The 24,582-nt window shown below is 38.3% G+C and overlaps 1 protein-coding gene across 1 annotated transcript in view; it reads left to right on the top strand.

Annotated features, from left to right (window-relative positions):
- Window positions 1-23,606, top strand: part of LOC134390234 (complement receptor type 1-like) — a 59,775-nt gene extending 36,169 nt beyond the window's left edge. The window contains exons 5-9 of the mRNA XM_063113455.1: window positions 17,355-17,753; window positions 19,693-19,869; window positions 19,963-20,065; window positions 21,438-21,523; window positions 23,383-23,606. Of these exons, the coding sequence (XP_062969525.1) occupies window positions 17,355-17,753; window positions 19,693-19,869; window positions 19,963-20,065; window positions 21,438-21,523; window positions 23,383-23,606 (989 nt within the window). The remainder of the gene's footprint in view (window positions 1-17,354; window positions 17,754-19,692; window positions 19,870-19,962; window positions 20,066-21,437; window positions 21,524-23,382) is intronic.
- The last annotated feature ends 976 nt before the right edge of the window (window positions 23,607-24,582 follow it).

Here is a 24,582-nt window from a genome sequence, read left to right as displayed (position 1 = left end):
GATATATCCCTCTATTTTTAAGATATTGTAAATTTTCTCTCAGTAATATTTGCTAACTTACAATATAGAAGTCTTATACATCTTTCATTAGATTTATTTCTAAATAACATTTAAAAATTTTTATTATCTAATTTTCTAGTTTTTAGACATGCACTTCTTTGATCTTGGATCCACCAACCTTGCTAAATTCACTTATAAATTCAATAGTTTATCTGCATATTTTTGGAATTTATTGCACCATTATGTCATCTTTGAATCTGATGAACTTTTAAAATATTTTCCTTTCTTGTGTCTTTTCTTAACTTCTCTTGCTTTATTGCATTGGCTAGAATCTCAAGTACAATGTTTTTTTTTTTTTTTTTTTTTTTTGTCGTTTTTTCGTGACCGGCACTCAGCCAGTGAGTGCACCGGTCAGTCCTATATAGGATCCGAACCCGCGGCGGGAGCGTCACCGCGCTGCCAGCGCAGCACTCTACCAAGTGCGCCACGGGCTCGGCCCTCAAGTACAATGTTAAATAGAAGAGATAATATTAGGCTTTTAATAGTCATCATAAAGCATGATGGTTACTGTAGGATTTTTGTAAGATTTCATTTATCAGATTAAGGAAATTCCTCTTTATTTCTAATTTGCTAAAAGATTTATCATGTATGTGTGTTCTAATATATCACTCTGCATATATTGAGAAAATTATATATGTTTCTCCTTCAGTCTGTGGATGTAGCATATTACAGTGATTGATCTTTATATATTTATGATTGTTATGTCTTCTTGCTGGATAGATACCATTATCATTATACAGTTCTCTTCTTTGTCTCTTTTTATGGTTTTTGTTTAAAGTCTATTTTGTCTAATATAAAAAGAGCAACTTCAGATCATTTTTGTTGTTGTTGTTTTTAAAATAGTTTTATTGAGGTGTAATAAATAAACAATAAGCATCACATATTTAAAGAGCAAAACTTGACAGGTTTTGACATTTATACCTTAGTGAAATCATCACTATAATCAAGATAGTTACCATATGCATCACTTCTGAAAGTTTCCTCATGACCTTTTTTAATTCTTCTCCTCCATTCCCAAGCAATCACTGATTTTATCACTGTAAATTAGTTAGTCAGTCTGTGTGTTTTGAGTGGGGAGTTTAATCCATTTACATTTAGAGTTGTTATTGAAAGGTATTGTCTTACTCATGGCATTTTACTGATTTTCATTTGGATATTTTAAATATATTTTGTTCATTTCTTCCCCTTTTATTGTTTCTTTGATGTTTATTGGGTTTTTGAGGTGGAAAGATTTAGTTTCTTTCTCATTTGCATTTTTGTTCTGTCAGTGGGTTTTGTTCTTTCTTGTGTATTCATGGTAGTGGTTATCATTTTTTGAATTCCAGATGCAGGACTCCCTTGAGGATTTCTTGCAGGGCTGGATGTGTAGTGGTGAACTCCTGTAGTTTTTGTTTGTCTGGAAAATACACTATTACTCCTTCATTTCTGAAGGATAGCCTTGCTAGATATAGTATTCTTGGCTGGCAGTTTTTTTATTTTAGTATTTTGAATATGTCATCCTGTTTTCTTCTGGCCTGTAGAGTTTGTTGAGAAGTCTGCTATTAGTCTGACAGGGACTTGATGCATTTCTCTTGATGATTTTAGGGTTCTCTCTTTGTCTTTGAGCTTTGCCAGTTTGGCTGTAATATGTCTCAAGATCTTTTTGGATCGAATCTGGTGATCTTTGAGCCTCCTGGATCTTAAGGACTGTGTTTCTCCCTATACCTGTGAAATTTTCTATTATTATTTCATTGAATAATTTTTCAATGCCTTTTCCTTTCTCCTCCTCTTCTGGAACACCCATGATTCTAATGTTTGTGTGCTTAAGGTTGTCTGCTAGCTCTCTTAGATTTTCCTTATTTTAAAAAACTCTTTTTTCCTTTTTTTTTTGCCTCCCTGGGTTATTTCAAAATCAGAATCAGAAATTTGTTTTTCTGCTTGTTCTAGCTTGCTGCTAAAGCTCTCAGTTGTGTTTTTTATTTTGTTGAGTGAATCTTTCAGTTCCATGAGTTCTGCTACATTCTTTTTTAAGGTATTAATCTCTTTGTAAATTTCCTGTTCATATGATGGATATTTTTTCTCATTTCATTATGTTGTCTAACTGAGTCTTCTCAAATCTCGGTGAGTTTCCTTAAGATTGTTAAGGAAATTCCTTTTCAGTCATTTCACAGTTTTCCTGCTCTACAGGATCTGGTATTTAAGAATTACTGTATTTGTTTGGTGGTGTCATACATTCTTGGATTTTTGTATTTCTTGTATCTCTATGTTGAAGTCTGGTCATCTGGTAGAGCAGTTGCTTCTTCTATTACTTTGGAGTGGGCTTTGAGGAGAGAGACTTCCTCTTCTTTTTGTGGTCTCTGCTGATGACCCTCCTTATGTCAATAAGTGACTGGTAGGCTGCCTGCATGGTGACTGTGGCTGCTACTCTGACAGTGAGCTGTTTTTGTGGCTGCTGTGGCTGTGGCAGTGGTTGTGGTTGTGGTGGGCCACCTGTGTAGAAGTGTTGTTTTCAGAATGCTCCTGCTTTCTGCCAGGTGGGAGGGCATTGCTGTCAGTTCCTGCCTAGGACCCTGCATGTGCTCCAGCCTTCTGTCTGATCTTTTTTAAAAAAGGCAAACCAACACTGAATTCATAGAATAAACCCATCCCAGTCATGATGTTTTACATATGGTTATGCTTTGTGTAGTGTGTGTGTGCGTACGTGTTTATGTATGTGTGATTGATAATATTTTTTATTCCAGCATTGTAAGGTTGGTTTTAATATTTTGAAATCAGTCAGTGTAAGGCCCACTTTGATCATTGTACCACCCTTTTTAAATATTGCTGGATTCAATTTCCTAATATATTGTCAAGAAAACTTGCATTTGTGTTCTCAAGATATATTGGATTATAGTTTGCTTTTCTTTTAATGTTCTTGTCAGGTTTGTGCATCAAGATTATGCTGGCCTCATAAAATGTGTTGGAAATTATTTATTATTTTCTATTCTCTGTAATAATTTGTGTGACATTAATATTGTTTTCCTTATGTGCTTGGAAGCATGCTGGACCTGAGGGATTTTTTGTTGTTATTAGATTTTTAATTACTGATTTAATTTCTTTAATAGCTATAAAACTATTCAGATTTTTATATCTTATTGAATTAGTTTGAGAAAGTTGATTTTTTTCAAGGAATTTACTTATTTCATTTAAATTTTCTAAGTTAGCATAATGTTGTTCATTATATCCTCTATTATCTTCTGGATATCTGTGGGTTCTGTAATGTCTGTAGTTTTGTAGGTCTCCATTTTAATGTCCATGCCTCTCCTAGCTTCTGGTGGCTGCTGGCAATCCTTGTCATTCTTGCCTCCATCTTCACATTGCCCTCTCCTCTGTGTGTTTCCTCTTCTCTTGTCTTTTATAAAGACACTGGACATTGAATTTAGAACCCACTTTAGTAATCCAGGATAATCTCATCTCAAGATCTTTAGCTAATTATATCTACAAAGACCCTTTTTCCAAATAAGGTCACATTCACAGGTTCCAAAGGTTAACACACAGATATCTTCTGATGGGGGAGGTTGCCATTCAACCCACTACGATCCCCAACTGCGACTGTGAATTTGTCTTTCCTTTTAGTTCTAGCAATTTTCACTTTATATATTTTAAACCTATATTATTACATACACAAAAATTTTGGTTTATCATATGTTCCTGCTGAATTAACTGTTTTATAACAATGAAATGTCATTTTGTACCTCTTATAATACTTTTTGCCTTAAAATCTACTTTGTATGATATTAAATATTTACACAAGCTTTCTTGTTTGATCTTTGTTTTACATTACACATATTTAAAGTTTTTTTACTTTTAGCCATTCTTTGTCCTATGTTTAAAGCTTTTCTCTTTTTTCAACTATTACTATTATTATTTAAAATATTTTAACATTTACTTGTACATATTTATAGGGTACAGTGTGTTGTTCAATACATGCTTATACTGCACAGTGATTCACTTAGGGTAGAAAGCATAGTTTTGTACTGATTATTCCATCCTTTTTCCTCTTCCCCTTTCTTACTCCCCCAGCTTCTGGTTACCATTGTTCTACTTTCTACTTTGCTGAGAAGCACTTTTTTGTTTTTGTTTTTCAGATTCCACATACGAGTGAGATTATACAGTATTTGTCTTTTTGCGCCTGACTTACTTCACTTAACATGATGGTTTCCAGTTCCGTACATGTTGCTGCAAATGATGAGATATTTATTTTTATAGCTGAGTAGTATTCCATTGTGTATATATACCACAGTTTTTTGATCCATTAATACATTGATGGCCATTTAAGTTGGTTCCATCTCTTGGCTATTGTGAATAGTGCTGCAATAAACATGGGAGTGCAGGTGTGTTTTTGATATATTGATTTCATTTTTGTTGGGTATATATGGGTATTAGCTGGCTCATAAGGTAGATTTTAGTTCTCTGAGGAACCTCCATACTATTTTCCACAATGGCTGTACCAATTTACACTACCACCAGCAATGTAGGAGAGTTCCTTTTTCTCTGCATCCTCACCAGCATTCGTTATTTTGTGTCTTTTGATAATAGCCATTCTAACTGGAGTGACATGATATCCATTGCAGTTTTAATGTGCATTTCCCTGATGATTAGTGATGATGTTGAGCATTTTTCCATGTGCCTGTTGGACATGTGTATGTCTTTTGAGAAATGTCTGTTTGAGTCCTTTGCCCATTTTTTAATTGGATTATTTGTGTTTTTGCTGTTGAGTTAAGTTCCTTATATATTTGTATATTAGCCACTTGTCTAATGTGTAGGTGGAAAACACTTTCTCCCACTGTGTAATTTGTCTCTTTGCTTTGTTGATAGTGTCCCTTGGTATGCAGAAGTTTTTAGTTTGAAATTTTTGTTTGAAAAATACATTTATGTATTTTTGCTTTAATTGCCTGTGACTTTGTAGTCTTGCTCAAAGAAGCGCTGTCATACTTTTGGCTCTTAAATTTAGGTCTTTCATCCATTTTGAATTGATTTTTGTGTATGGTGAGAGATAGGGGTCTAATTTAAGTCTTCTGCATGTGGATATCCAGTTTTCCTAGCACCATTTGTTGAAAAGGCTGTCCTTTCTCCATTATATATTTTTGGCACCTAGTCAAAAATCAATTGGCTGTTAATGTGTGAGTTTATTTCAGGGCTCTCTATTCTATTCCTTTGGTCAATTAGTCTGTTTTTACACCAGTACCATGCTGTTTTGGTTACTATTGCTTTATAGTATATTTTGAAGTCAGGAAGTGTGATGTCTCCAACTTTGTGATTTTTCACTAAAGATTGTTTGAGCTATACAGGGTCTTTTAGAGTTCTGTAAAAATTTTAAGATCATTTTTTCTGTTTATGTGAATAATGTCATTGGTATTTTTATAGGGATTGCACTGAATGTGTAGATTGCTTTTGATGATATTAATTCTTTCAACCCATGAACATGAGATATCTTTCCATTTATTTATGTCCTCTTCAATTTTTTTTCATCAATGTTTTATAGTTTTCATTATAGAGGGCTTTTACCTCCTTGGTTAAATTTATTCCTAGGTATTTCATTTCTTTGGTAGCTATTGTGAATGAGATTACTTTCTTGATTTTCTCTTTGGCTATTTCACTACCAGCATATAGAAAGGCTATAAATTTTTGTGTGTTGATTTTTGTGTGCTTCTATAGTGAATTCATTTATTAGTTCTAGTAATTTTTTGGTAGAGTCTTTAGGGATTTCTATGTATAGGATCATGTCATCTACAAATAGGAATAGTTTGACTTCTTCTTTTCCAATTTGAATGTCCTTAATTGCTTTCTCTTGCCTTATTGTGCTGGCTAGAACTTCCAGTACTCTGTTGAATAAGAGTGGGAATAGTGGACATCCTGGTCTTGTTCCAGTTATTAGAGGAAAAGCCTCTTATTTTTGTCCTATCAGTATGATATTAGCTGTGGGTTTGTCATATATGGCCTTGATCGTGTTTAGATATGTTCCTCCTAAACCTAAATTGTTGAGTGTTTTTGTCATGAAGGAGTGTTGGATTTTTATCACATCAACAGAATTAAGAAAAAAAAATCATTTCAATAGACAACAGAAAAAGCACTTGATAAAATCCCACACCCCTTCCTCTTGATTACACTTCTCTCTTATAAACATTATACAGTCAAGTTTTGTTGTTTTATTCAGTCTGGAAATCTTTGTTTTAAATTGCAGTGTTTAGAATATTTAAATTCAATATGGTTACTGATATAGTTGCGTTTATGTCTAACACCTGGTATTTGCTTTCTATTTGTTCTATGTGTTTGTTCCTTTATTTCTCATTTCTCACATTTTTGATGAATAAAGAATTTTTATTTTTTTATTTTTTAAATTAATTAATAAATTAATTTATTATTATTTTTTTAAATTTTATTTTGTCGATATATATTGTGGCTGATTATTGTTGCCCATCACCAAAACCTCCCTCCCTCCTTCCTCCACCCCTCCCCACCACCAATGTCCCCTCTGTTTGCTTGTTGTATCAACTTCAAGAAATTGTGGTTGTTATATCTTCTTCCCCCCCCCCAGGTTTTGTGTGTGTGTGTGTGTGAATTTATATATTAATTTTTAGCTCCCATCAATAAGTGAGAACATGTGGTATTTCTCTTTCTGTGCCTGACTTGTTTCACTTAATATAATTCTCTCAAGTTCCACCCATGTTGTTGCAAATGGGAGTATTTCATTCGTTTTTATAGCTGAGTAGTACTCCATCGTGTAGATGTACCACATTTTCCGTATCCACTCATCTGATGATGGACATTTGGGCTGGTTCCAACTCTTGGCTATTGTAAAGAGTGCTGCGATGAACATTGGGGAACAGGTATACCTTCGACTTGATGATTTCCATTCCTCTGGGTATATTCCCAGCCGTGGGATAGCTGGGTCGTATGGTAGATCTATCTGCAGTTGTTTGAGGAACCTCCATACCATTTTCCATAGAGGCTGCACCATTTTGCAGTCCCACCAACAATGTATGAGAGTTCCTTTTTCTCCGCAACCTCGCCAGCATTTATCGTTCAGAGTCTTTTGGATTTTAGCCATCCTAACTGGGGTGAGATGGTATCTCAGTGTGGTTTTGATTTGCATTTCCCGGATGCTGAGTGATGTTGAGCATTTTTTCATATGTCTGTTGGCCATTTGTATATCTTCCTTAGAGAAATGCCTACTTAGCTCTTTTGCCCATTTTTTAATTGGGTTGCTTGTTTTCTTCTTGTAAAGTTGCTTGAGTTCCTTATATATTCTGGATATTAATCCTTTGTCAGATATATATTTTTCAAATATTTTCTCCCACTCTGTGGATTGTCTTTTAACTCTGTTAATTGTTTCTTTTGCTGTGCAGAAGCTTTTTAGTTTGATATAATCCCATTTGTTTATTTTTCCTTTGGTTGCCCATGCTTTGGGGGTCGTATTCATGAAGTCTGTATCCAGTCCTATTTCCTGAAGTGTTTCTCCTATGTTTCCTTTAAGAAGTTTTATTATTTCAGGGTGTATATTTAAATCCTTAATCCATTTTGAGTTGATTTTAGTATATAGTGAGAGGTATGGGTCTAGTTTCATTCTCCTGCATATGGATATCCAGTTATCCCAGCACCATTTGCTGAAGAGGCAGTCCCTTCCCCAGTGAATAGGCTTGGTGTCTTTGTCAAAGATCAGATGGCAGTAAGTGTGTGGGTTGATTTCTGGATTCTCTATTCTATTCCATTGATCAGTGTGTCTGTTTTTATGCCAGTACCATACTGTTTTGGTTATCATAGCTTTGTAGTGTAGCTTAAAGTCAGGTAGTGTTATGCCTCCAGCTTTATTTTTTTGCTCAGCATTGCTTTGGCTATGCGTGGTCTTTTATTATTCCATAAAATGTCTGGATAGTTCTTTCCATTTCTGAGAAAAAAGTCATTGGAATTTTGATGGGGATTGCATTGAATTTGTATATCACTTTGGGTAGTATGGACATTTTCACTATGTTGATTCTTCCAATCCAAGAGCATGGGATATCTTTCCATCTTCTTGTATCCTCTCTAATTTCTCTCAGCAGTGGTTTGTAGTTCTCATTATAGAGATTTTTCACCTTCTTGGTTAACTCAATTCCTAAGTATTTTATTTTTTTGGTGGCTATTGTAAATGGGCAGGCTTTCTTGATTTCTCCTTCTGCATGTTCACTATTGGAGAAAAGAAATGCTACTGATTTTTGTGTGTTGATTTTGCATCCTGCTACTGTGCTGAAATCATTTATCAATTCCAAGAGTTTCTTTGTAGAGGTTTTAGGCTGTTCGATATATAGGATCATGTCATCTGCAAACAGGGACAGTTTGACTTCATCTTTTCCAATCTGGATGCCCTTTATTTCTTTCTCTTCTCTGATTGCTCTGGCTAGTACTTCGAACACTATGTTGAATAGGAGTGGTGAGAGTGGGCATCCTTGTCTAGTTCCTGTTCTTAAAGGAAAAGCTTTCAGCTTTTCCCCATTCAGGATGATATTGGCAGTGGGTTTGTCATATATGGCTTTAATTAAGTTGAGATACTTTCCCTCTATACCTAACTTATAGAGGGTCTTTGTCAAGAATGAGTGCTGAACTTTATCAAATGCTTTTTCAGCATCTATAGAGATGGTCATATGGTCCTTTTGTTTGACTTTATTAATATGGTGTATCACATTTATTGATTTGCGTATGTTGAACCAACCTCGCATCCCTGGGATGAATCCCACTTGATCGTGGTGAATAATTTCACGTACGTGTTGCTATATTCTGTTTGCTAGTATTTTAGTGAGGATTTTTGCATCTATATTCATCAAGGATATTGGCCTGTACTTTTCTTTCTTGGTTATATCTTTACCTGGTTTTGGTATCAGGATGATGTTTGCTTCATAGAATGAGTTTGGGAGATTTGCGTCCGTTTCAATCTTTTGGAATACTTTGTAGAGAATCGGTGTCAATTCCTCTTTGAATGTTTGGTAAAATTCTGCTGTGAATCCATCTGGTCCTGGGCTTTTCTATGTTGGGAGCCTTCTCATAACAGCTTCAATCTCCTTTATTGTTATTGGTCTGTTCAAATTTTCTACGTCTTCATGGTTCAGTTTTGGGAACTTGTGTGTGTCCAGACATTTATCCATTTCCTCCAGATTTTCAAATTTGTTGGCGTATAGTTGTCTATAGTAGTCTCGAGTGATTCCTTGTATTTCAAATGAATCTGTTGTAATATCACCTTTTTCATTTCTAATTTTTGTTATTTGACTCTTCTCTCTACTTTTTTTTGTTAGCCATGCTAATGGTTTGTCAATTTTATTTATCTTTTCAAAAAACCAACTTTTTGATTCATTGATCTTTTGTATTGATTTTTGGGTTTCAATTTCATTCAGTTCTGCTCTGATCTTAATGATTTCTTTCTGTCTGCTAACTTTAGATTTGGATTGTTCTTGTTTTTCTAGTTCTTTAAGGTGAAGTGTTAGGTTGTTCACTTGCCATCTTTCCATTCTTCTGAAGTGAGCATTTAATACAATAAATTTCCCCCTTAATACTGCTTTTGCAGTATCCCACAGGTTTTGGTATGATGTATCATTATTTTCATTAGTTTCAATAAATTTTTTGATTTCCTGTTTAATTTCTTCTTGGACCCATATGTCATTAAGTAGAATGCTGTTTAATATCCATGTGTTTGTATAGTTTCCAGAGTTTCGTTTGTTATTAATTTCTAGTTTTAATCCATTGTGGTCTGAGAAAATACATTGGATAATTGCAATTTTTTTGAATTTATTGAGACTTGATTTGTGACCTAATATGTGATCTATCCTGGAGAATGATCCATGTGCTGATGAGAAGAATGAATATTCTGAGGTTGTTGGATGGAATGTTTTGTAGATATCTGCCAATTCCAGTTGGTCTAGAGTATTGTTTAGATCTTGTGTTTCTCTACTCATTCTTTGCCTAGATGATCTAATATTGACAGTGGGGTGTTCAGGTCCCCTGCTATTATGGTATTAGTGTCTATTTCCTTCCTTAGGTCTAATAGAGTTTGTTTTATAAATCTGGCTGCTCCAACATTGGGTGCATACATATTTATGATTGTTATGTCTTCTTGATGGATCAGTCCTTTTATCATTAAGTAGTGTCCCTCATTGTCTCTTTTTATGGTTTTTAGTTTAAAGTCTATTTTGTCAGATATAAGAATAGCTACTCCAGCTGGTTTTCCTTTTTGTTTGCATGGTAAATCTTTTTCCATCCATTCACTCTTAGTCTATGTGAATCTTTATGGGTGAGGTGGGTCTCTTGTAGGCAGCATATAGTTGGGTCCTCCTTTTTGATCCAGTCAGCCAGTCTGTGTCTTTTGATTGGGGAATTTAAGCCTTTTACATTAAGAGTTGTTATTGAAAAGTTTTGATTTATTCCTAGCATTTTATTGGTTGTTTGGTTGTCTTAGGTGTCTTTTGTTCCTTGCTTTCTGATTTACTGTTTGTTTTCTGTGTTTTTTGTTTCCTTAGGTTGTAGATAGCATTTTTGTTTGTTTGTTTTCTCTTCATGAATGCCATCTTTATTATACTAGTGGGTTTTGATTTTTCTTGGGTTTTTATGGCACTGGTAGCTATTTTTCAGGAACCAAACCCAGTACTCCCTTGATGATTTCTTGTAAGGGTGGTCATGTGGTAGTGAACTCCTGCAGTTTTTGTTTGTCTGAGAAATATACTATTTGCCCTTCATTTTGGAAGGATAGCCTTGCAGGGTAGAGTATTCTTGGCTGGCGATCTTTGTCTTTTAGTATTTTGAATATATCATCCCATTCCTTTCTAGCTTTTAGGATTTGTGATGAAAAGTCTGATGTTAGCCTGATTGGGGCTCCCTTATAGGTGATTTGACGCTTCTCTCTTGCAGCTTTTAAGATTCTCTCTTTGTCTCTGAGTTTTGCCAATTTGACTATGACATGTCTTGGAGAAGGCCTTTTTGGGTTGAATACGTTTGGAGATCGTTGAGCTTCCTGGATCTGAAGATCTGTGATTTTTCCTATACCTGGGAAGTTTTCTGCCACTATTTTGTTGAATATGTTTTCAATGCAATCTCCTTTTTCCTCCCCTTCTGGAATACCCATGACTGGGATATTTGAGCGCTTAAGGTTGCCTGATATCTCTCTCAGATTTTCGTCAATGTTTTTCATTCTTTTTTCTTTCTTTTTGTCTGCTTGTGTTATTTCAAACAGCCCATCTTCAAGTTCAGAGGTTCTCTCTTCAACTTCGACAAGCCTGCTGGTTAAACTCTCCATTGTGTTTTTTATTTCGCTGAATAACTTCTTCAGTTCAGCAAGTTCTGCTACATTTTTTTTCAGGACATTGATTTCCTTGTACATTTCCTCTTTCCGGTCCTGTATACTTTTCCTCATTTCATCATGATGTCTAGCTGAGTTTTCCTGTATCTCATTCAGTTTCCTTAGAATTATCACTCGAAATTCCTTGTCAGTCATTTCTAGGGCTTCTTGTTCTATAGGTTCTATAGTTTGAGATTTATTAACTTTTGTTGGTGTACTTTCTTGATTTTTTGTATTTCTGGTATCTTTTCTTTGATGTTTATTCATTGTGGCAGGGGGTTTCACAGTCCACCGGTTTGAGACTGTTGACTAACTAAGATGTTGCTGTGGTTGCCAATTTGGTATGGCTACCTCCGTGACTGCTCAGTTGGCCTCTAGTGCCTTGTGTGTGTGGTTGCCCTGGGTCTTGGACCTCTCTGGGGAGCCACCTCTCTTGTCAGCTTGGACTCTGCCAGGCTGCTGGATCACGGGGTGGTACCGCAGGGTGTGTGGTCTCTGCTGAGCTTCCACTTCCCATGCAGGACTTCTCTCTGTTCCGTGCACTGTGGCCTCGGCTGCTGGATCACGCAGTGGCAGCCCCACAGGGTGTGTGGTTTCTGTCAAGTCTCTGCCTCCCTAGCCGGACATCTCCCCACTCTGTGCACACTGGGCTGGGCTGGGACGTGTCTTCTGCAACCTTCGTCTATCAGATGGGCCTTCAAGACCCTGCTTGGCACCGCCTTGCCCAGGAAGTCTACCAGGTTTCTGCTAGGCGCAGATAACCAGTCGCTCTGGGTGCCTTTGTCGCACTGTGTAGATCTTTCTCGGGACTTATCACCTTCCTCCTGGTATCCCAGTTATTTGTGTACTTGTCTTATCTCCCACACCAGAGTGTGAGCTCCTCGGGGGAGGAGCCCTCAGCACACGTTCAACTTTGTATCCCCCCTGCTCTGACCGAGTCTGTTGCCTGCCCGCAGTCAGCTCTCTGGCAGGTTCAAGCAAACTTGGGAACTCTCCAGCCACACTATTCCTAACCAGAAATTGGTTAGGCATTTTTCCGAACTGGTGGCCACAGAGATGGTATCTGCCTTCCAGTAACAGGACGTTTACCAGGGGCCGGAGCCCAGGGTGCGGTGAAGTGACAGTTGGCCCAGCCCGTACTTCCTTGCCCTCCCGATGCTGGCCGGGGACACCCCACGCCACCAGCCCCGCCAGAGAACCATGGAGGGAGTGGGAGGGGAGGCCAGCCCGCAGGCCCCGGGAAGCCCCACACCAGGGCAAGCAAGTGGGAAGGCTCAGTGAGAAGCCGAGCTGGGCAAAGAGGACAGGCTTGGCTGAGCCGGGCCAGAGCTGCCACCACCTGAGAAAATGGAGGCTGCCCCGGGGGCAGCCAGTGGCCCAGTGGGGCAGGCGGAAGCCGGGTGGGTGTCCGCCCCCCCGAGCAGGGCCAGGCCAGGGGTCACTCACAGGGCTGTGCCGGGTCGTGCGGCTCCCTCTCTGCCTCTGCTTTGTTGCTGGCCCCGTTCTTAGCTGCTGCCGCCTCGGGCTGCTCAGTCGGTCCCGCGGCGCGGCTCGGGAGCTCCCAGGTATCTTCTTTTATGCTGGCCTGAAACCTCAACTCCTGAATAGGGCAGCTGGCCGCCTTCAGCACGGCCCCGGCCTCCGGGATCCTGGCTGCATCAACAGCAGCCCCGGTGCTGTGTTCCCTGTTTAGAGACTCGCTTTTGCAGCTAAGAAACAGTTCTTTTCCTACTCCACACTTCAAAGCTGTTGCCTGTAAACGAGGCAGCCTCTCCTGCCAAGGGCAAAGTGGCGGTCAGCCCCCATGACCGGCCACCAGCAGCAGTCCTCCTTTAAGAGACGGTAAGAGGAAGGTCCACAAGTTTCCCGGCTGCTTAAGGCCCAGTGGCTGCCTTTTCCACCTCAGCTACTCCTTGCCAACCGCTGCAGCCACCGCCATCTTAGGATCCCTTAAAGAATTTTTATAATTACCTTTTTCTCCTCAATAGCTTTTTAGTTCTCCTTTATTTTCTTATTCTTTTAATGATTACCCTAGAGATGATAATATACATCCTTGATTTATTGTGATATAACTTAAATTGTACTTTACAACTTCCTGATCAATGCAAGACCCCAAAAAGTTTAATTCCACTTGTACCCTCCCACCCTTTTCCTATTGTTGTCTTACATTTACATGTATTTTATATCTCACAAGACATTACTGTTACCTTTATATAAACAGTATTTATCTATATTGACCCTGTAGTGAATTCTTATAATTTTATGTTGCTCTGCCATTCACTTTTTATTATTTAATAATGTAAAAGTGTATTATGATGAACTTTTGAAAACAAAAATGTTCCTAACTATCTGATTTAGAAAATTCAAAACCATCAGAAGAGAAGAGAAGCCAAAAAGAAAGGAAAAAAAAACTTAGATCTTAATGAGAAATGAATTTTAAGTTTGATTTTAATCTCCCATAACAAAGTATGTGAAAGAAAATGAATGATAGTTACATATTTAATGAGTTATGCAATACATATAAAAATTTTTGTACCCTAAAAGAATTACGGAAAATTAATGTTTGGTAAAATATTTGCATCAATGGTGCTTTGCAGACTGCTTAATAGTCCTTTTTTTTTTTTAATTCTCTAAAAAGATCAATAAAATTTGTAAAACTTTATCAAGACTGACCAAGAAAAAAAAAAAAGAGAAGACAGAAATTACTGAAATCAGAAATAAAGGGCACGGTAGAGCAGTTGCTTCTTCTACCATGCTGGAGTGGCCTTTGAGGAGAGAGACATACTCTTCTTTTTGCAGTCTCCACTGGTGACTCTCCTTGCATCACTGCAGTTGGGTATCTGGTGGGCCGCCTGCACAGTAGCTTTGGCCACTGCTGTGGCGTCTCGAGCTGCCCCTGTGGCAGCCGTGGTTGTGGCAGTGGCTGTGGTGGGCCTCCCTCGAGGAAGTGGTGTTTCCAACATGCTCCTTGCCTATTTCTTGACAAGAGATGTTGCCCTTGGCTCCTGCCTAAGGACCCTGGGCATGCTGTGTTTCTTGCCTGCTTCTGGCAGAGAAGGATGGCCCTCTGCGCCTGCCTTAGGACCCCAGTCATGCTGTCATTCATTTTGAATATGTTAAACTTTCTCATACCAGAAGCGGGGCTCTGTCACCCTTGACACAGTTTTTAAATTCTGTACCTCCTAGTTCCTCAGTGGGGTGGATCAAGATATATGCATTATACAACTGTTTCTTGGTGACCACTTCCATATGGGACATGTAGATACAAGCTACTTGACTGGCCCCTCTGATCCCTGTGCACAGCGTGGACTTTGCAGACATGCTGGAGTGACCACTGGGAACTTGTGCCTGCTTTCTTTAAGCCCACCAGTTAGAACTCCACATGAGAAACTTTCTTGGGTTATACCCTAGACTCCAATAAAAGCTTTGTTCCATGGGTCCCTCCCTCTCTCTCTCTTTCTTCTTGCTGACCAAGCTTTTTGTGGTCTTTGGGTATGCTGTGTGCCCCCAGTGCCTGTAAGTAATAAAATCTTTATTTCCATTTTGTGTTTCTCCTAATCATTGAAGAAGTGCTCTCCGTCTTCAAGATCCTAAATTAAAATATACCCACATATGAACTCTTTCTGGGGCTGGTCCTCCTTATTCCAGTTCTATTGATTCTATATGAAACAATTTTCTTCCTGCCTAAAGAACTCTCTTTATCATTTTTGTATTGTAGGTCTTCTGGCAATAAATTATTTAAACATTTCTCTAATTGTGGTTCCTTTGAAGGTTATTTGTCTATGTTTCTTGGCTGCTTTGAAAGTTAATTGGACTTGATTTTGTGCAATATTGCTTTGACAAGCATGGGTAGGAATTTCTTTGTGTTTGTATTGCTTGGGTTTATACAGCTTCTTGAATCTGAATTAATGAAGTCTTTCATCAGTGTTGGAAATTTCTTAGTCATTAGTTCTTCGTATGTTGTTTATGCTCTTTTATCTCTATTCTCACATTGTGGGACTCCACTTAAACATGTCCTAGGCTTTATCCCTCCATCCTATAATTCTCTTATTTTTGTCTGTATTTTTGATCCTGTTTATACTTTGTTTTGGATATTTTCCTTATGCTTTGTTCTTTATGTCTCTTTCTGTTTCATTCTGGGTATTTTCTTCTGTCCTAGCTTCCAGTTCACTGATTTTTCTTCAACTGTGTCTAACCTGCTGTTAACCCTATCCAAATTCTTAAGTTTAGTATTTGTATTTTCCAATTCTAGAATTATTTGGTTCCTTTCCAAATTTGCTGTCATTTTTAATAGTCTATAGTTCCTACCAAAAGTTTCAGTTTTGTCTATTATATCTTTGAATGGGTAAACATAGTTACTTTAAAGCTATTGGTGAAAGTTTCCATATCCTTGTTCTAATGGGTCAGTTTCTATTATCAGTGATTATGCTGATTCTTTTTCTTGTGATTTTATCTTTTCAAGTAACCGGTTATCTTTGATTGTGTAGCAGAAGTTATATTTGAAGTCATGTCTATAGAAGTAATTTCAAGGTCTTAGATGACCTAACTTCTTCCAGAGAGGATTTTTTCTGTAGCTTCTGCCAGGCACATGGGGACACTAGCAATATGGGACCACTTTAGTTCAATCTCAGAACCTACGATTTTTCTTAGCCACTTACAGTACTTGATGAGCAGCTCTAGTCTTTGAGATACCAGGTTTACTTTCAATTGACTCTGATTCCCTACACCTAGTTCTTTGTGGTATCAGTACACATCAGAGGTAATACCAGAGATCACATTTTGGGCAGTCCCTAGACTCCAATTTTGTCCCTTAACTTCACGAGACTCTCAGTTGACCCCTCCTGATCTAGCCCCCTATTTCCAAGGTGAAAGCAGCCCAAATGTGCAGTCTTACTTGGGTTATCATCTTTTCCAAGATCTTGGCCCAGAAATGCTTCACTAATTTGTTAGCTCTCTGATGCCTTCAAAGATTTTTTGTTTGTTTTTAATTTACAGTATTGCTAGCCTTTCTTGGGGGGAGGAGAGAGATTGGGCAATGTTTGATTTGAATTATCGCGATTACCACTAGGAGAGGCAGAAGCCCCTTAAGAATTTCCATTTTTAATTTCAAGTGTTTTGGGGGTTTGATTGAGGTTATTTAGTTCTAATTTATAGCAATACAATATACCGTGTACTACTTCTTCATTTTCAAATGTATTTAAGGGCTTTTGTGGACTAATGTGTGATCACTTTAACATAGATATCCTGCTATACTATCAAAGTTAGGCTTGAAAAAATGAGTTGGTAAGGTTTCTGTCTTTTACTTATCGTGAAAAATTTAAATTACATTTGGAAGTATATGTTACTTGAAAGTTTGATAGAACTTATCTGTGAATATTTTTTTCAATTTTTACAAGTTTCTTGGTCAGATCTAACTTTCTACATCTTCTTGAATGAATATTGGTAATTTATATTTCCATTTATATCATTTAGATTTTCAAAATGTTTAACATAAAGTAGTTTATAGTTTCATAAATATTCTCATATATATGCAAAAATACTTAAATTCTAGTTTCTACTGCTGTTTGTGTTTTTTCTCTTCCCTTATACTTTTTCATTTAACAAAAGTTTTTATATTTTATTTTTTTAAAAAGCTTTACTCAGTTAATAAAAAAAATGGAAATTAAGAAAGCAAGTGGAAGAGAGTAGGGGAAAACTGTGTAAACTATATAATATTGTGATCCAAGAGCTATTTAAAATGAAAAAAATTGGGGATTGTATTAATAAATGCATGTGTTTACAGGAAATATAAGTAGCAAAGGCAGAACACATACTATTATGCTCATCTAAGTTACAAATTTGTAAAACGTATCTACATGTTAGCAAAGATCAAAAGCAAATATTAAATGTGAAAGTAGCTACAGTTAAGTGACTCATTAGATTTTTCTCACTTGTTATTTAAATTCGCTGTTACTTAATCTCCTCACGCTTTTCCCAGATATTCTTTGTGGGCCACCCCCAGCCATCGCCAATGGAGATTTCTTTAGCACCGACAGAGAATATTTTCAGTATGGATTGGTGGTAACCTACCGCTGCCATCTTGGAGACAGAGGGAAAAGGGTGTTTGACCTCGTGGGCGAGCCCTCGATATACTGCACCAGCCATGACGATCAAGTGGGCATCTGGAGTGGCCCTCCCCCTCAGTGCATTCTACCTAATAAGTGCACGCCTCCAGAGGTGGAAAACGCAGTAATGGTATCTGGCAACAGAAGATTATTTTCCTTAAATGAAATCGTGGAGTTGAGGTGTCAGCCTGGCTTTGTCATGAAAGGACCCCGCAGTGTGCAGTGCCAGGCCCTAAACAAATGGGAGCCAGAGTTACCAAGCTGCTCCAGGGGTGAGTGGACTTGAGGCATGGAAGGGCCTGCACGTGACACGAGTTGTTGGAGGATCAGGAGATCAGTGTTGGTTCTGGGGAGGGACATGTGGTGATCGGGTTGGGTGAATAAATTATCTTTGGAGGGAACATGAAATTAAGATGTGTGTGTTTGTGTACATGTGCGTGTGTTCAAATTGAGAAGCAAATCTAAATCTGAGCAAGAAATGTGAAGTTTCCCTGGGATTCTCATAAACAGATTTTCAATGACCCTTAAGTATAATAATGGCTAATGAGTGAGGTAATGAGTGATTCTTCTGGGCAGGCACTGTGACACAAGCTATGTGTGCGCTTAATCCTTAAAACAAAGCCGGGAGGTGGTTACTATTCTTTCCATGTTTTACAGATATAATGAGTCTTAGATAACTTTCCAAGAGAAAGCAGCTACTAATTTGCAGACTGAATACTGGAACCTGAGTCTGCCTGACTCCAGAACCTTGGTTCTGCCAGTCAGTATCCAGTTAGTAAACCACAAACCACTACAGATACTTCAAAGAGTGAGGGATTCCAGGCAGGTAATAGGTTACAAAGATGTCGGAAGGGCAGGAAAACAAAAAGAGGAAGGCAGTGTTATGGAAGCTCAGGGCACTGGCTGCAGAAATGGCCAGCCCTGCTACTGAGCAGCCGCTCCTTGAATTCTGCTAATGTTGCAAGGGCCATCACTGCCAAGATGTAGCTGACGTTGCTGGAGCCTGAGTCATTGGCATTGCTAGTATTGAAGTTTCTGCTGCTAACTGAAAGCCATCAATAGTGCCACTGCTTGTGCCACCTTTAGAAGTAGAATGCCTTTTATCATCTTCCCGCCTTTTAATGTGGTACATATGCCTTCAATTGGCAGAGCCTAATCAAGGCCAGATGGCAAGGAAGATGAGCAATTATAGTTTTCAGGCTTCCAACCGTGGTAGTCAAAGGAGAGTGTGGAAGTCAAAGGCTGGAGCTCGACAGAAATTAACCAGCCACGGCACTTTACTATCACATCACAGTGCATTTATTAACACTGTGGTGATAAACCCTGAAATGTGATATTATAGCATCAGAGTACTTATAGAGTCCTTAAGTCATTTATTTTAGTTCAATCTCCCATTTTATACTTGAGAAAACCTAAGTCCAGAGAGGAGAACTGACCTGCTTAAAGCCAAACTGAAATAATTTTTTTGTTTTACACCAGTGTTATATAATTTAATTAAGACCCAAATGCATCTGATTCCCTGAGGTCAAACCAACTGTAGAAGGAGACAGTTACAATATGCTGTAATACGTACTCTCATTATGATAACTGGGTTTTTTAGAGTGCTTTGTTCAATGGTTACTTATTTTCTCACTGGAATGAAGTGAGCGCTTGCTGTGTAGAGCACAGGGACGAGACTTGTAGTTCTCCCCAGACTGTGTCAGAGGCCCCTGAGAGAGGACTTGAAAGAAGATAAGAACAGATGTATGGACCCCGTTGCACCAGACTGTGACAGGCATTAGAAATGAGACTTGGGCGTGGGAACTCCTTATTGCCTAAGCTGTGGAACTGTAAATTGGTGATGCCTTTAGAAAAAGGAAGTAAGAAGATGTAAAAACCCATCAATCTTAACTTTTGTTCTGGGTGAACAGTAATTGGGAGCATTCTAGAAGGAACTATCTGTTTCGTAATCTCAGATGTGTTACTTTAGATGAAAACAATGAACTGAGGCTACCTCAGTTCTAGACACAGTTCTGGAGTGTATCAATTCTGTGACTTTTGGCAAAACATTCTCCCTCCCATGTATTTATTTTGTCATCAATAAAATAAGATCGTTAAGTCTACTTTTTTATTTTTACATGTAGACTTATGAGTATGATTCCCTTGGCCAGTTTACCATTGAGGAAAAGTTATTTCTATACAATTAACAGTACTTTGGTTCTCTTTCCCCAGTATGTCAGCCACCTCCAGAAATCCTGCATGGTGGGCATACTCTAAGCAACAAGGGCAACTTTTCCCCTGGGCAGGAAGTGCTCTACAGCTGTGAGCCCGGCTATGACCTCAGAGGGGCTGCTTCTCTGCGCTGTACACCCCAGGGAGACTGGAGCCCTGCAGCCCCCAGATGTGCAGGTGCCTAGACTCTCATCTGACTTGACATTTTTAGCTTGTGTCTTTATTCTGCACATGCCATTGTTATTTCTGTTTGTTTTTCTTTTTCTCCAGTAAAATTATGTGATGACTTTCTGGACCAACTCCCTAATGGCCGTGTGCTGTTTCCACTTACTCTCCAGCTTGGGGCAAAGGTGTCCTTTGTTTGTGATAAAGGGTGGGTATGAGTTTGCCTGAACTTCTGGGCATTGAAGTTAACCTTAGGAATTTGTCCAAAAAGAGAGGTTTGCTGTGGCTTTAAAAAAAAAAGAAAAGGAAGAAATATTCAGGGAGATTAACTATTAGTAGTGTATGTAGGAAGTAAGAATAAGGAACGTGTAGAACTAATAACATGAGACATGAAGGAGGAACTGGGACATATATCAAATGGCAGGTTCAAAGGCCAATACAACTACTGGTTATAAATATATACAAGTGATACATTAAATGTAAAAATCATATTTTCCAAGCAAAAAGGAATAAGAATAACTTGGAGAGTCCAAGAAAAAATATTTTTCTTTATATGTATATTTTTAATTGAAATATAATTAATTGTACATATCTGTAGGGTACAGTGTTGAATATCAATACCTATGTGCAATAAGTGATGCTCAAATCAGGATAATTAGTATTTTCAGCAAAGCTCATTACAAATAACTAAGATCACCTAAGAATTGTTTCAGGAGAATTTTTAAACCATCACTGGTGAAATGTGTAATAGGAGTGAAAACGTAAGAATAAGCATTTTAAAAATCCAATCATATATCACCTGGTTAGTAATTTCAGAGTATGGGCTCTGAAATGGGATCATGATGGTAAGGTTATCAAGTTGTTTATGGGGATCTGCTGGTCTTCAGAGTGTGCACGTGTCTACATGGTAACTATCATGCGTGGGCAACAGAGCACCTGACCTCAAAATGCTCCCAAGAATCCTTGGCAGGCTCCAAACACCAGCACCCAGTATGATTCAGAAGGGCACCAGAGTCCAACATACATGGAGAATTTTGGATGATTTCATACAAAAATTATTCCTTTTTTCCCTAGAATATTCAGACTTACCTTTCATCAGCCTAGTATGCTGTTGTGAGCCTTCTTCACGACTATCACTCTTACAGATGCCCGTTATTCTCCGCTTTTCCATTCCAAACTGGGAGCTGTTTTAGTTGCTATTCCAGTGTCAGAGTTAGGAGGATGTTGCATCAGAAGCTTGAGTTTCCAGTAATGACAATGAGCAGATGTATCAGATTTATCATGGAATGATCAGAGACTCTGAGTCTGGGTCGAGGGTCAGGGAGATGGCAGGTAGGCCATGACTGGATTCTTCAATTCAAGCCAGGACTCTTATGTCACCACGTTATTGTGCGCTGCCATTCTACACTGCTCTGTTACTGGAGGCTGTGGTTTTTCCAGAATGACTTAGCCTCTGCACCTCTGCCACCTGCTGGTTTCAGATCCTCAAAATCTAAGATTTTTGGCTGGGTCTCAGATTGCAAACCGAATGGCATTTTGGCTGAAACACCTCACCTATTCACTACCCTTTTCTTCTTTAGTTTTCGATTAAAAGGCAGCTCTACTAGTCACTGTGTCTTGGTTGGAATGGAAAGCCTTTGGAATAGCAGCGTTCCTGTGTGTGAACGTGAGTAGAGAGAATGACACTACAGACCAATCTCTGCCCTTAATTTGATTAGTATTTTAATCCATGGCCTCCCTTGCTGTGGTTCTTCTATTTTCTAGTCTGAATTATTGACAGAAAATTGCTCATTTTAATAATATTTTATTGTGAGTCAATGTGTGCATCCTCTGTTTTCAGAACCATCTGACGAGTCTCTGTCATTTTGAATTCTGTGTTTCATTGTGATAAATACTCTGGTAGTTTGCCTGTAAGTCAGGAGAGATTAGATAACGTGAAGCTTTGACAAATTTCTTTCTTTCTTCCATCCCTTCCCTTCCCTTTTCTTTTTTCCTTCCTTCCTTCATCATTTTGTTCCCCATCACGCTGCATTACTCTACAGTTTTCGTATTTATCTGCTAATATGCAGATATTAAACATGCTTTCCTTCAGTCAATTATTAATTGAGCACATGCTACATGCCTGGTGTACATCCAGGCACTAGAGTTATAGCAATGAATATTAGCAATGAATGAGCTGATTCCCTCTCCCCATGTTGTTTATACGTAGGTGGGAGATGGAAAAGGAAAAATAAACAAATTAAGTGCTATGGTGATAATAGATTACAGCAATTCAGAAATGAGAGGAAAGTGGGGAGCAATGTTAGACAGGGTGAGCAGTTTGACGCCTTAAATTCTTAAAACATGTACCTAAATAAATTATGCTAAGAGATTTATAAATACTAAGTTTATTTCAAAATGAGTCTTGTATGTGCAGAGTCACTGCTGATTTCTCCTAAGCTACCCATTTATATTTTCCCCAATGAAAGATAAGACTCTGCCTCATTTCTTAATACTAAAAATTGGAAACTATGTTTTTTAAAACAACCAAATTTTATTATAATGTTTAAGTTGCTAGAAATCTACTTGGACATCCTATGGTGCTTTTTATAGTAGAATTTTATAAGAACATAACTTCCAGGTAGATCCCTGCTATCCAAGAAACCTAGCGTTCCTCAGAGGAACATAACGAATGGCTGTCCTTCTGTCATGCATGAGAGCTGCTATTGATTGGACCACTCAGCCTTTCTCTTATTTTTCACTACTCTTACTAGTTGAAGTACCTTCTTCCAAATTCCAAGCCTAATTAGAAATGCCAGTTAGAAGTGCAGAGGAGACTAAATGAATAGTCAGATACCAGAAAGAAGTGACAATCTGAAGACTGACAGAAAGTAGAGAGAGAAAAGAAGTCATAAACAGACCTAGATATTTTAAAAAGCAAAGCAGTCTGAATCCATTTAGACTTTTTCACAATGACCTGTGTATGTTTCCATTCAGGGTGACAGTGCTACTGTAGTAATTGAGATTGATGAGCAACACCAATAAGTCATCAAGGAAAGGTTTTACCTATTTAAGGTGATTGATGAGTAGCCATGAAATTCATTTTAGAACTATTTCCCAAGGATGTAAGCTCCTTAGAGGACAAAGATCTGGCTCCTCAACATACTCCCAGGGCCCTGATGAGTGGTTGACACAGAGTAAAGGCTCAATTGAGTATATGTAGAATAAATGAATGAGTTACCCTCCAAACTGGTTCTTTTTCTTCTTTAACAGTTTGGTACTTAATTCAAGCTGTAAAGTTTCTATTATCTGGAAAACTTAACTATCTGGAAGACTCAAGATAGGAAAATTTGTTTTGCACTGTGCTTTTGCAATAGACTTTGATTGAGATTGCATTGCATTTAATCCACCTCATCAAAAGCCTAAGGTATACTGTCATCTCCTTAGCCATTTTTTAGGTAGCACCAATCAGAGCATCCTATGATTGCAGAATGCCTCTGGTGAAAACTCCTGCATGAAAACTTAGAGCTCTTGCTTTCTTTCCAGAAATCTTTTGTCCGAGTCCTCCAGCTATCCCTAATGGGAGACACACAGGAAAACCTCTGGAAGTCTTTCCCTTTGGAAAAGCAGTACATTATTCATGTGACCCCCACCCAGATGGAAGGTTGACCTTCCACCTCATCGGAGAGAGCACCCTTCACTGCACAAGTGACCATCAAGGGATAGGGATTTGGAGCAGCCCTGCTCCCCGCTGTGGACTTCTGGGTTAGTAAGCATGTCTCCACATCCCAAATGGGTCACAATATCTAAACCAGACCCTCCATATTTCTGTAATTACAGTATGGTATTCATTTGTGCACTTGACACAATTAAATGCCATACCAATAATAAATGGTTCTCAGATAGGTCAATACATAAGATTCTGATGACCTTTGCAGCTGGAGGGGCTGGTGAAATGGGAGGGATATGGTGGGTGGTAGGAAGATCCTTAATTAGAATTAGAAGGAAAATATGTTTGAATCATAGGAATTGAAAACAAATACCCATGAATCTAAGCTAGAATAAGTTATGCCATCTTCACGGGTTTTGGAAGGAAGCAGAGGCCAGCAGAGAGCTAAGCCAGGCAAAATCGATTTCAATTACATATTTGGCCTGAGACTCCTGTGTATTCTCTTTGAAAATTGGGCTGCGCTGTAGGCAAAGCACAAACATTCCTTAGTCTCCCTGGAGTAGGTAGGTTCTAAATTAAAATCAGGCATATTTGTTCCTTAGCCCCGCACTAATTTTAGCCCTTGAAGTCTTCCCATTTTGGAAGAAAGAAAAATCAAAAGGAAAAATGCAAAATAATGAGATAGCATATTTCTAAGATCTGAAGATTGACTGAGACATCCCACCCCTCTAAGACAGGCACCTTCAGTAAGTGAAGACAGGAAGGAGGAAGTAAATCACAGAAGGGACTTTAGTCCTGGCGTAACACACTGACAACTGGGGGACTCTCAGGGAGAAGAGCAATCCTAAAAGCGAAGGGACCAACTGTTAGTCACTCAGAAGCCATTTTGGCCCTCATCTCCTCGTCCAACACTATGGCTTTGACTTGGAATGCACCTTTGAGCCTGTTTACAAAGGCAAATACCTAGTCCAGATATACTGAATCAACAGAGAGGCCACCTTCTAAGTTCTATGATAGTTTTTCAGCAGACCCTATTCTGAGACTGCAGTCCTAGTTCTATCAGCTAGATTTGAGAC

This window comes from Cynocephalus volans, chromosome 11 (assembly GCF_027409185.1).
Source record: "Cynocephalus volans isolate mCynVol1 chromosome 11, mCynVol1.pri, whole genome shotgun sequence".
Lineage (NCBI taxonomy): Eukaryota > Metazoa > Chordata > Mammalia > Dermoptera > Cynocephalidae > Cynocephalus > Cynocephalus volans.
This window is presented reverse-complemented; position numbering and strand designations above follow the sequence as displayed.